The sequence below is a fragment of the Procambarus clarkii genome, chromosome 31 (assembly GCF_040958095.1).
Source record: "Procambarus clarkii isolate CNS0578487 chromosome 31, FALCON_Pclarkii_2.0, whole genome shotgun sequence".
In the NCBI taxonomy this organism is placed as follows: domain Eukaryota; kingdom Metazoa; phylum Arthropoda; class Malacostraca; order Decapoda; family Cambaridae; genus Procambarus; species Procambarus clarkii.
Window position 1 is genome coordinate 2,989,367 of NC_091180.1, and position 14,113 is coordinate 3,003,479.

The 14,113-nt window shown below is 40.3% G+C and overlaps 1 protein-coding gene across 1 annotated transcript; it reads right to left on the bottom strand.

Annotated features, from left to right (window-relative positions):
* Positions 1-559: 559 nt before the first annotated feature.
* On the bottom strand, positions 560-13,431 carry LOC138370150 (uncharacterized). Its single transcript, XM_069334142.1, has 3 exons — positions 13,283-13,431; positions 12,930-13,023; positions 560-704 (listed from the first exon to the last, which is right to left on the bottom strand). The coding sequence occupies exons 1-3, from the start codon at positions 13,405-13,407 to the stop codon at positions 582-584; spliced, it is 342 nt and encodes a 113-aa protein (XP_069190243.1). The 5' UTR covers positions 13,408-13,431; the 3' UTR covers positions 560-581.
* Between the last annotated feature and the right edge of the window lie 682 nt (positions 13,432-14,113).

Here is a 14,113-nt window from a genome sequence, read left to right on the forward strand (position 1 = left end):
GTCATTCAGTGTACAGCCAGTTTCGCCAAAGTATTGTACAAGATGAACAGGAAATAGAGTAGACACCAGCAGCAGGAGGAGCATTTTTTTTTTTTTTTTTGAGGAGCACTGTGAACTAGATTGCTACGAAGTGTGTTAGTTTGTTGGTGTGTTAGTTAGTTCTTATTCCTATCTCCTTCTCATTCAGTGGTTATAATAGCAGCTGCCTCGTATGGGCCAATCGGCCATCTGCAGCTCTTATTATTATTACTATCCCCTAAAATACACCTTACTTTGCTCCTCAGCTCTCTCTAGCCTATTTATTGCCTGTCTACTTCCTCATCACAATCGACTTTAGAATGGTCCAGGACGGACTGAAACGTTGTCATCCCTTCACCTTCTAGTGTGTGGTCTGGTCAACATTCACTTTTATACTATCTATAATTTACTTGCTATATTAATCAAATCCAATTCATATACACAAAGTTGTAGGGTGACACCAGGTGTTGCTAGTTACTGAAGTCATCTTCATTACACATAATAAATATCACTAGCAAGTTTTAATAGATTATACCTTCCTCATTGTAACAATGCACTATAAACTAACCGGCTTTCAACATGTTTTTGGTGGTACTGTTGTACCGCGACATATAGCTGAAAATTTGCTCGGTTTCTTCACCTGTGGTCAAACCACTTCCGTGCTGCCAGCGTCCTCCATACAAGACCTATAATTAAGATGTAACACACTGTAAAATAATTACAAGGAAAGAATATTAGTCGATTGCTCAAAAATTTAATTATGACTAAATACTTTATTCTAATTAATAGTTTTTAACCTTAAAATAAAGTTACATTTATACCCGTTATTTTGACAAATGATAATTATTTACCTGGCAATACCATGCTTGTGCTTTTGCATGCAAAAAACCTAGGAACGGCTTTGTCTCCAGTAGGGTGATTTTTTTATTTTTTTCTTGAATTTTCAGGGCCCATGGCCAGTACTGTACTGGCATATGATGTCCTGGCAGATGTACTTGGTAATTTTGAAGTAATTTATATGGAGATAGTGTGCATAGCCAAAAACATCACCACGAGTCATACTGCACATTTTGAGAATTACACCATGCCGGCATGATGCAAGGCTTATGCCAGTCTTGTCCAGGGATTTGTGTGTATACGATTCGTTTCGCGCCGCTTTCCACAACGAGACACCACAATTTTGGCTCTTCTGCAAATCAAATATAAATGATATATATTATATATATATATCATATATATTATATATTTATATAATATATATATATATATATATATATATATATATATATATATATATATATATATATATATATATGTCGTACCTAGTAGCCAGAACTCACTTCTCAGCCTACTATTCAAGGCCCGATTTGCCTAATAAGCCAAGTTTTCCTGAATTAATATATTTACTATAATTTTTTTCTTATGAAATGATAAAGCAACCCTTTTCTCTATGTATGAGGTCAATTTTTTTTATTGGAGTTAAAATTAACGTAGATATATGACCGAACCTAACCAACCCTACCTAACCTAACCTAACCTATATTTATAGGTAAGGTTAGGTTAGGTAGCCAAAAAAAGGTAGGTTAGGTTAGGTTAGGTAGGTTAGGTAGACGAAAAAACATTAATTCATGAAAACTTGGCTTATTAGGCAAATCGGGCCTTGAATAGTAGGCTGAGAAGTGCGTTCTGGCTATTAGGTACGACATATATATATATATATATATATATATATATATATATATATATATATATATATATATATATATATATATATATATATGTCGTACCTAGTAGCCAGAACTCACTTCTCAGCCTACTATGCAAGGCCCGATTTGCCTAATAAGCCAAGTTTTACTGAATTAATATATTTTCTCTAATTTTTTTCTCATGAAATGATAAAGCTACCCATTTCATTATGTTTGAGGTCAATTTTTTTTATTGGAGTTAAAGTTAACGTAGATATATGACCGAACCTAACCAACCCTACCTAACCTAACCTAACCTATCTTTATAGGTTAGGTTAGGTTAGGTAGCCGAAAACGTTAGATTAGGTTAGGTTAGGTAGGTTAGGTAGTCGAAAAAACATTAATTCATGAAAACTAGGCTTATTAGGCAAATCAAGCCTTGCATAGTAGGCTGAGAAGTGAGTTCTGGCTACTAGGTACGACATATATATATATATATATATATATATATATATATATATATATATATATATATATATATATATATATGTCGTACCTAGTAGCCAGAACGCACTTCTCAGCCTACTATGCAAGGCCCGATTTGCCTAATAAGCCAAGTTTTCATGAATTAATTGTTTTTCGACTACCTAACCTACCTAACCTAACCTAACCTAACTTTTTCGGCTACCTAACCGAACCTAACCTATAGGGATAGGTTAGGTTAGGTTAGGTAGGGTTGGTTAGGTTCGGTCATATATCTACGTTAATTTTAACTCCAATACAAAAAAAATTGACCTCATAATTAATGAAATGGGTAGCTTTATCATTTCATAAGAAAAAAAATAGAGAAAATATATTAATTCAGGAAAACTTGGCTTATTAGGCAAATCGGGCCTTGCATAGTAGGCCAAAAAGTGAGTTCTGGCTACTAGGTACGACATATATATATATATATATATATATATATATATATATGTCGTACCTAGTAGCCAGAACTCACTTCTCAGCCTACTATTCAAGGCCCGATTTGCCTAATAAGCCAAGTTTTCCTGAATTAATATATTTACTATAATTTTTTTCTTATGAAATGATAAAGCAACCCTTTTCTCTATGTATGAGGTCAATTTTTTTTTATTGGAGTTAAAATTAACGTAGATATATGACCGAACCTAACCAACCCTACCTAACCTAACCTAACCTATATTTATAGGTAAGGTTAGGTTAGGTAGCCAAAAAAAGCTAGGTTAGGTTAGGTTAGGTAGGTTAGGTAGACGAAAAAACATTAATTCATGAAAACTTGGCTTATTAGGCAAATCGGGCCTTGAATAGTAGGCTGAGAAGTGCGTTCTGGCTATTAGGTACGACATATATATATATATATATATATATATATATATATATATATATATATATATATATATATATATATATATATATATATATATATATATATATATATATATATATATATATATATGTCGTACCTAATAGCCAGAACGCACTTCTCAGCCTACTATTCAAGGCCCGATTTGCCTAATAAGACAAGTTTTCATGAATTAATGTTTTTTCGTCTACCTAACCTACCTAACCTAACCTAACCTAGCTTTTTTTGGCTACCTAACCTAACCTTACATATAAATATAGGTTAGGTTAGGTTAGGTAGGGTTGGTTAGGTTCGGTCATATATCTACGTTAATTTTAACTCCAATAAAAAAAAATTGACCTCATACATAGAGAAAAGGGTTGCTTTATCTTTTCATAAGAAAAAAATTATAGTAAATATATTAATTCAGGAAAACTTGGCTTATTAGGCAAATCGGGCCTTGAATAGTAGGCTGAGAAGTGCGTTCTGGCTATTAGGTACGACATATATATATATATATATATATATATATATATATATATATATATATATATATATATATATATGTCGTACCTTATAGCCAGAACGCACTTCTCAGCCTACTATGCAAGGCTCGATTTGCCTAATAAGCCAAGTTTTCCTGAATTAATATATTTTCTCTAATTTTTTTCTTATGAAATGATAAAGCTACCCATTTCATTATGTATGAGGTCACTTTTTTTTTATTAGAGTTAAAATTAACGTAGATATATGACCAAACCTAACCATCCCTACCTAACCTAACCTAACCTATCTCTATAGGTTAGGTTAGGTTAGGTAACCGAAAAAGTTAGGTTAGGTCAGGTTAGGTAGGTTAGGTAGTCGAAAAACAATTAATTCATGAAAACTTGGCTTATTAGGCAAATCGGGCCTTGCATAGTAGGCTGAGAAGTGAGTTCTGGCTACTAGGTACGACATATATATATATATATATATATATATATATATATATATATATGTCGTACCTAATAGCCAGAACGCACTTCTCAGCCTACTATTCAAGGCCCGATTTGCCTAATAAGACAAGTTTTCATGAATTAATGTTTTTTCGTCTACCTAACCTACCTAACCTAACCTAACCTAGCTTTTTTTGGCTACCTAACCTAACCTTACATATAAATATAGGTTAGGTTAGGTTAGGTAGGGTTGGTTAGGTTCGGTCATATATCTACGTTAATTTTAACTGCAATAAAAAAAAATTGACCTCATACATAGAGAAAAGGGTTGCTTTATCTTTTCATAAGAAAAAAATTATAGTAAATATATTAATTCAGGAAAACTTGGCTTATTAGGCAAATCGGGCCTTGAATAGTAGGCTGAGAAGTGAGTTCTGGCTACTAGGTACGACATATATATATATATATATATATATATATATATATATATATATATATATATATATATATATATATATATATATATATATATATATATATATATATATATATATATATATATGTCGTACCTAATAGCCAGAACGCACTTCTCAGCCTACTATTCAAGGCCCGATTTGCCTAATAAGCCAAGTTTTCATGAATTAATGTTTTTTCGTCTACCTAACCTACCTAACCTAACCTAACCTAGCTTTTTTTGGCTACCTAACCTAACCTTACCGATAAATATAGGTTAGGTTAGGTTAGGTAGGGTTGGTTAGGTTCGGTCATATATCTACGTTAATTTTAACTCCAATAAAAAAAAATTGACCTCATACATAGAGAAAAGGGTTGCTTTATCATTTCATAAGAAAAAAAATATAGTAAATATATTAATTCAGGAAAACTTGGCTTATTAGGCAAATCGGGCCTTGAATAGTAGGCTGAGAAGTGAGTTCTGGCTACTAGGTACGACATATATATATATATATATATATATATATATATATATATATATATATATATAACTGAAAACTCACACCCCAGAAGTGACTCAGAAAGAAGTGAGTTTTCAGTTGTATATAGTCCTGGGGACCATTCAGGCTTGTTTGCATATATATATATATATATATATATATATATATATATATATATATATATATATATATATATATATATATATTTGCGAACAAGCCTGAATGGTCCCAAGGACATATGCAACTGAAAACTCACACCCCAGAAGTGACTCGAACCCATACTCCCAGAAGCAACGCAACTGGTATGTACAAGACGCCTTAATCCACTTGACCATCACGACCGGACATAATGAGGTGATAGCCGAGGCTATATGAACCACCCCACCGCCGGCACTCGGATAGTTATCTTGGGCATAGCATTTTACCAAATCACCTCATTCTTTGGGGCACACGTGAGGAACACAAATGCGAACAAGCCTGAATGGTCCCCAGGACATATGCAACTGAAAACTCACACCCCAGAAGTGACTCGAACCCATACTCCCAGAAGCAACGCAACTGGTATGTACAAGACGCCTTAATCCACTTGACCATCACGACCGGACATAATGAGGTGATAGCCGAGGCTATATGAACCACCCCACCGCCGGCACTCGGATAGTTATCTTGGGCATAGCATTTTACCAAATCACCTCATTCTTTGGGGCACATGTGAGGAACACAAATGCGAACAAGCCTGAATGGTCCCCAGGACATATGCAACTGAAAACTCACACCCCAGAAGTGACTCGAACCCATACTCCCAGAAGCAACGCAACTGGTATGTACAAGACGCCTTAATCCACTTGACCATCACGACCGGACATAATGAGGTGATAGCCGAGGCTATATGAACCACCCCACCGCCGGCACTCGGATAGTTATCTTGGGCATAGCATTTTACCAAATCACCTCATTCTTTGGGGCACACGTGAGGAACACAAATGCGAACAAGCCTGAATGGTCCCCAGGACATATGCAACTGAAAACTCACACCCCAGAAGTGACTCGAACCCATACTCCCAAAAGCAACGCAACTGGTATGTACAAGACGCCTTAATCCACTTGACCATCACGACCGGACATAATGAGGTGATAGCCGAGGCTATATGAACCACCCCACCGCCGGCACTCGGATAGTTATCTTGGGCATAGCATTTTACCAAATCACCTCATTCTTTGGGGCACACGTGAGGAACACAAATGCGAACAAGCCTGAATGGTCCCCAGGACATATGCAACTGAAAACTCACACCCCAGAAGTGACTCGAACCCATACTCCCAGAAGCAACGCAACTGGTATGTACAAGACGCCTTAATCCACTTGACCATCACGACCGGACATAATGAGGTGATAGCCGAGGCTATATGAACCACCCCACCGCCGGCACTCGGATAGTTATCTTGGGCATAGCATTTTACCAAATCACCTCATTCTTTGGGGCACACGTGAGGAACACAAATGCGAACAAGCCTGAATGGTCCCCAGGACATATGCAACTGAAAACTCACACCCCAGAAGTGACTCGAACCCATACTCCCAGAAGCAACGCAACTGGTATGTACAAGACGCCTTAATCCACTTGACCATCACGACTGGACATAATGAGGTGATAGCCGAGGCTATATGAACCACCCCACCGCCGGCACTCGGATAGTTATCTTGGGCATAGCATTTTACCAAATCACCTCATTCTTTGGGGCACACGTGAGGAACACAAATGCGAACAAGCCTGAATGGTCCCCAGGACATATGCAACTGAAAACTCACACCCCAGAAGTGACTCGAACCCATACTCCCAGAAGCAACGCAACTGGTATGTACAAGACGCCTTAATCCACTTGACCATCACGACCGGACATAATGAGGTGATAGCCGAGGCTATATGAACCACCCCACCGCCGGCACTCGGATAGTTATCTTGGGCATAGCATTTTACCAAATCACCTCATTCTTTGGGGCACACGTGAGGAACACAAATGCGAACAAGCCTGAATGGTCCCCAGGACATATGCAACTGAAAACTCACACCCCAGAAGTGACTCGAACCCATACTCCCAGAAGCAACGCAACTGGTATGTACAAGACGCCTTAATCCACTTGACCATCACGACCGGACATAATGAGGTGATAGCCGAGGCTATATGAACCACCCCACCGCCGGCACTCGGATAGTTATCTTGGGCATAGCATTTTACCAAATCACCTCATTCTTTGGGGCACACGTGAGGAACACAAATGCGAACAAGCCTGAATGGTCCCCAGGACATATGCAACTGAAAACTCACACCCCAGAAGTGACTCGAACCCATACTCCCAGAAGCAACGCAACTGGTATGTACAAGACGCCTTAATCCACTTGACCATCACGACCGGACATAATGAGGTGATAGCCGAGGCTATATGAACCACCCCACCGCCGGCACTCGGATAGTTATCTTGGGCATAGCATTTTACCAAATCACCTCATTCTTTGGGGCACACGTGAGGAACACAATTGCGAACAAGCCTGAATGGTCCCCAGGACATATGCAACTGAAAACTCACACCCCAGAAGTGACTCGAACCCATACTCCCAAAAGCAACGCAACTGGTATGTACAAGACGCCTTAATCCACTTGACCATCACGACCGGACATAATGAGGTGATAGCCGAGGCTATATGAACCACCCCACCGCCGGCACTCGGATAGTTATCTTGGGCATAGCATTTTACCAAATCACCTCATTCTTTGGGGCACACGTGAGGAACACAAATGCGAACAAGCCTGAATGGTCCCCAGGACATATGCAACTGAAAACTCACACCCCAGAAGTGACTCGAACCCATACTCCCAGAAGCAACGCAACTGGTATGTACAAGACGCCTTAATCCACTTGACCATCACGACCGGACATAATGAGGTGATAGCCGAGGCTATATGAACCACCCCACCGCCGGCACTCGGATAGTTATCTTGGGCATAGCATTTTACCAAATCACCTCATTCTTTGGGGCACACGTGAGGAACACAAATGCGAACAAGCCTGAATGGTCCCCAGGACATATGCAACTGAAAACTCACACCCCAGAAGTGACTCGAACCCATACTCCCAGAAGCAACGCAACTGGTATGTACAAGACGCCTTAATCCACTTGACCATCACGACTGGACATAATGAGGTGATAGCCGAGGCTATATGAACCACCCCACCGCCGGCACTCGGATAGTTATCTTGGGCATAGCATTTTACCAAATCACCTCATTCTTTGGGGCACACGTGAGGAACACAAATGCGAACAAGCCTGAATGGTCCCCAGGACATATGCAACTGAAAACTCACACCCCAGAAGTGACTCGAACCCATACTCCCAGAAGCAACGCAACTGGTATGTACAAGACGCCTTAATCCACTTGACCATCACGACCGGACATAATGAGGTGATAGCCGAGGCTATATGAACCACCCCACCGCCGGCACTCGGATAGTTATCTTGGGCATAGCATTTTACCAAATCACCTCATTCTTTGGGGCACACGTGAGGAACACAAATGCGAACAAGCCTGAATGGTCCCCAGGACATATGCAACTGAAAACTCACACCCCAGAAGTGACTCGAACCCATACTCCCAGAAGCAACGCAACTGGTATGTACAAGACGCCTTAATCCACTTGACCATCACGACCGGACATAATGAGGTGATAGCCGAGGCTATATGAACCACCCCACCGCCGGCACTCGGATAGTTATCTTGGGCATAGCATTTTACCAAATCACCTCATTCTTTGGGGCACACGTGAGGAACACAAATGCGAACAAGCCTGAATGGTCCCCAGGACATATGCAACTGAAAACTCACACCCCAGAAGTGACTCGAACCCATACTCCCAGAAGCAACGCAACTGGTATGTACAAGACGCCTTAATCCACTTGACCATCACGACCGGACATAATGAGGTGATAGCCGAGGCTATATGAACCACCCCACCGCCGGCACTCGGATAGTTATCTTGGGCATAGCATTTTACCAAATCACCTCATTCTTTGGGGCACACGTGAGGAACACAAATGCGAACAAGCCTGAATGGTCCCCAGGACATATGCAACTGAAAACTCACACCCCAGAAGTGACTCGAACCCATACTCCCAGAAGCAACGCAACTGGTATGTACAAGACGCCTTAATCCACTTGACCATCACGACCGGACATAATAAGGTGATAGCCGAGGCTATATGAACCACCCCACCGCCGGCACTCGGATAGTTATCTTGGGCATAGCATTTTACCAAATCACCTCATTCTTTGGGGCACACGTGAGGAACACAAATGCAAACAAGCCTGAATGGTCCCCAGGACATATGCAACTGAAAACTCACACCCCAGAAGTGACTCGAACCCATACTCCCAGAAGCAACGCAACTGGTATGTACAAGACGCCTTAATCCACTTGACCATCACGACCGGACATAATGAGGTGATAGCCGAGGCTATATGAACCACCCCACCGCCGGCACTCGGATAGTTATCTTGGGCATAGCATTTTACCAAATCACCTCATTCTTTGGGGCACACGTGAGGAACACAAATGCGAACAAGCCTGAATGGTCCCCAGGACATATGCAACTGAAAACTCACACCCCAGAAGTGACTCGAACCCATACTCCCAGAAGCAACGCAACTGGTATGTACAAGACGCCTTAATCCACTTGACCATCACGACCGGACATAATGAGGTGATAGCCGAGGCTATATGAACCACCCCACCGCCGGCACTCGGATAGTTATCTTGGGCATAGTCACTTCTGTCACTTCGAGTCACTTCTGGGGTGTGAGTTTTCAGTTGCATATGTCCTGGGGCCATTCAGGCTTGTTCGCATTTGTGTTCCTCACGTGTGCCCCAAAGAATGAGGTGATTTGGTAAAATGCTATGCCCAAGATAACTATCCGAGTGCCGGCGGTGGGGTGGTTCATATAGCCTCGGCTATCACCTCATTATGTCCGGTCGTGATGGTCAAGTGGATTAAGGCGTCTTGTACATACCAGTTGCGTTGCTTCTGGGAGTATGGGTTCGAGTCACTTCTGGGGTGTGAGTTTTCAGTTGCATATGTCCTGGGGACCATTCAGGCTTGTTCGCATTTGTGTTCCTCACGTGTGCCCCAAAGAATGAGGTGATTTGGTAAAATGCTATGCCCAAGATAACTATCCGAGTGCCGGCGGTGGGGTGGTTCATATAGCCTCGGCTATCACCTCATTATGTCTGGTCGTGATGGTCAAGTGGATTAAGGCGTCTTGTACATACCAGTTGCGTTGCTTCTGGGAGTATGGGTTCGAGTCACTTCTGGGGTGTGAGTTTTCAGTTGCATATGTCCTGGGGACCATTCAGGCTTGTTCGCATTTGTGTTCCTCACGTGTGCCCCAAAGAATGAGGTGATTTGGTAAAATGCTATGCCCGAGATAACTATCCGAGTGCCGGCGGCGGGGTGGTTCATATAGTCTCGGCTATCACCTCATTATGTCCGGTCGTGATGGTCAAGTGGATTAAGGCGTCTTGTACATATCAGTTGCGTTGCTTCTGGGAGTATGGGTTCGAGTCACTTCTGGGGTGTGAGTTTTCAGTTGCATATGTCCTGGGGACCATTCAGGCTTGTTCGCATTTGTGTTCCTCACGTGTGCCCCAAAGAATGAGGTGATTTGGTAAAATGCTATGCCCAAGATAACTATCCGAGTGCCGGCGGTGGGGTGGTTCATATAGCCTCGGCTATCACCTCATTATGTCCGGTCGTGATGGTCAAGTGGATTAAGGCGTCTTGTACATACCAGTTGCGTTGCTTCTGGGAGTATGGGTTCGAGTCACTTCTGGGGTGTGAGTTTTCAGTTGCATATGTCCTGGGGACCATTCAGGCTTGTTCGCATTTGTGTTCCTCACGTGTGCCCCAAAGAATGAGGTGATTTGGTAAAATGCTATGCCCAAGATAACTATCCGAGTGCCGGCGGTGGGGTGGTTCATATAGCCTCGGCTATCACCTCATTATGTCCGGTCGTGGTCAAGTGGATTAAGGCGTCTTGTACATACCAGTTGCGTTGCTTCTGGGAGTATGGGTTCGAGTCACTTCTGGGGTGTGAGTTTTCAGTTGCATATGTCCTGGGGACCATTCAGGCTTGTTCGCATTTGTGTTCCTCACGTGTGCCCCAAAGAATGAGGTGATTTGGTAAAATGCTATGCCCAAGATAACTATCCGAGTGCCGGCGGTGGGGTGGTTCATATAGCCTCGGCTATCACCTCATTATGTCCGGTCGTGATGGTCAAGTGGATTAAGGCGTCTTGTACATACCAGTTGCGTTGCTTCTGGGAGTATGGGTTCGAGTCACTTCTGGGGTGTGAGTTTTCAGTTGCATATGTCCTGGGGACCATTCAGGCTTGTTCGCATTTGTGTTCCTCACGTGTGCCCCAAAGAATGAGGTGATTTGGTAAAATGCTATGCCCAAGATAACTATCCGAGTGCCGGCGGTGGGGTGGTTCATATAGCCTCGGCTATCACCTCATTATGTCCGGTCGTGATGGTCAAGTGGATTAAGGCGTCTTGTACATACCAGTTGCGTTGCTTCTGGGAGTATGGGTTCGAGTCACTTCTGGGGTATGAGTTTTCAGTTGCATATGTCCTGGGGACCATTCAGGCTTGTTCGCATTTGTGTTCCTCACGTGTGCCCCAAAGAATGAGGTGATTTGGTAAAATGCTATGCCCAAGATAACTATCCGAGTGCCGGCGGTGGGGTGGTTCATATAGCCTCGGCTATCACCTCATTATGTCCGGTCGTGATGGTCAAGTGGATTAAGGCGTCTTGTACATACCAGTTGCGTTGCTTCTGGGAGTATGGGTTCGAGTCACTTCTGGGGTGTGAGTTTTCAGTTATATATATATATATATATATATATATATATATATATATATATATATATATATATATATATATATATATATATATATATATATATATATATATATGTGTGTATATCACGAAAATAAACACGTGATTAAGAATGTGACAATGTCAGACCACGAAGGAAAAATGAAACAGGAAATTTCCTTAAGTACTTTCGTATATTAAATACATCTTCAGAAGGTGAAGATGTATTTAATATACGAACCTTCTGAAGACCTTCTTGACCTTCTGAAGATGTATTTAATATACGAAAGTACTTAAGGAAATTTCCTGTTTCATTTTTCCTTCGTGGTCTGACATTGTCATATATATATATATATATATATATATATATATATATATATATATATATATATATATATATATATATATATATATATATATATATATATATATATATATATATATATATTATATGAATACAGTATATATAAAATATATAATAAATAATGAAAAGAACCTAACCTAATGGGTTATATAAAAGTGATATAGACCAACAGAAATATAGCATCTTACTCAATATGGCTTCAGACCCCAAAAATCACCATTTATATGGTGCATGTAGCTTTTGACAAACGTTGAGTACTCTATGTTTTACTTGTTGACTTGCCTGTGGGTTAAAAAAACCTAACTACTTGTTATAATATATATATTAACTCTGTAAACTGTAAGACATCATGACTGTCTTTTCCCAATGGTGTAGTGGGTTAAGACACTCGCCTGGCGTTTCGCGAGCGCGTTGTCCTGGGTTTGTATCCTGGCCTTGGAAGATTTACTGGGCATCAACCCTTAAATATGCCCCCCCCCACCCCTGCTTACCCAACAGTAAAATGGGTACCTGGTTGTTAATGGATTTGGTGGGGTCATATTCTGGGGAACATAGGATTAACGACTTGCTTGAAACACTATGCGTGCTAGTGGCTGTACAAGAATGTAAAAAGTCTTGTATATATAAATAAAAATATAAAATCTATGTACAGTTTACAAAGTCTGTACACATAATATTTACCTTTGTTTTTAAGCTCTCTATATGGTTAAGGTGATTAGTCACATCATTGTCAGCAGCAAAGACACTCTCTGAATAATATGATTCCCTCAATCCTCTGAAAGAAACAAAATGACAGTATTTACATAATTTACATTGATTTGTTTTCAATTTTGATGATTGTGTAAATATATATTACTTAATGTTGTAATACATGAATAACGCTATTATGTATTGCATGTAAGAATTTTTCAGATATTGATATATTTACATAACGAATAATGTATTGTGATATATAAGTTGCCCTAATAGAAATGTATTAATTGTTGAAAAATAAAAATTTATCTTACAAAAGGAAAATTATTTAAGAACTGTACCTTCCAACTTTTTCATATCGGAATAACTTTTTGTTGCCATCAATATGTATGGCAAATGGGTTAGTATGACAAGCAGGGCACACGGTCTTATTGTAGCTTTGGACATTTGCAAGTTCATACTGCATAAATCTCCACTCCTGGAATGTTCTTTTAGCTGCTTCAAAGTTGATGCAACCATCCTGAAATATATACTGAATATAGAATTTGCATGGATTAGCCCCATATATTGGGGGAGTGGGTAGCACAAGTTATAGTGCAAGATTGAACAACTACGTTCCTAGCCTAGTACTGGGAACCTGGTTCCCAGCCTAATACTGGGAACCTTGTTCCCAGCGTAGTGCTGGGAACCTAGTTCCCAGCACTAGGCCCAGATGTGGCTAAGCCATGCAAGTTGCATTAGTTAGCCATATATATTGGGGAAGTGGGTAGCACAAGTAACAGTGCAAGTTTGAAGAACTACGTAGGAAACTATAAGGATGAAATTAATGCTTTTTAGTTTTACTTTTGAATAATGTTTTGAACAGCTGGACAGCTTTTAATTCAATAAAGAGTTTACCAATTAGGAGCAATAACCAATTACTTTATTTGCATAGAGAGTTTGCACAGATTTAGTTTGACTCGGGGGATATCAGAGAGATATTGATTTCTGGTGTGGTGATTATGGGATCCTTTACATCTATCAAGGAAGAGTTTCAGATCAGGATGTGCATTTAGGAACAAGGTTTTGTACATGTAAGTGGCACAAGAGAATGTGTGGAGTGGGTTCATATTTTTATGTATTATTATATATACAGTTTAATGTATACAGGTACTTACATTACATATATAAAA

Bases quoted from the DNA above. Each gene is read 5' to 3' on its own strand.
- LOC138370150 (XM_069334142.1), bottom strand. From the start codon at position 13,407: ATGCAGTATGAACTTGCAAATGTCCAAAGCTACAATAAGACCGTGTGC. The intron at 13,024-13,282 runs GTACAGTTCTTA...TGTTTCTTTCAG, and splicing joins CGATATGAAAAAGTTGGAAG to AGGATTGAGGGAATCATATT. The intron at 705-12,929 runs GTAAATATTATG...TCTTAATTATAG, and splicing joins TAGAGAGCTTAAAAACAAAG to GTCTTGTATGGAGGACGCTG.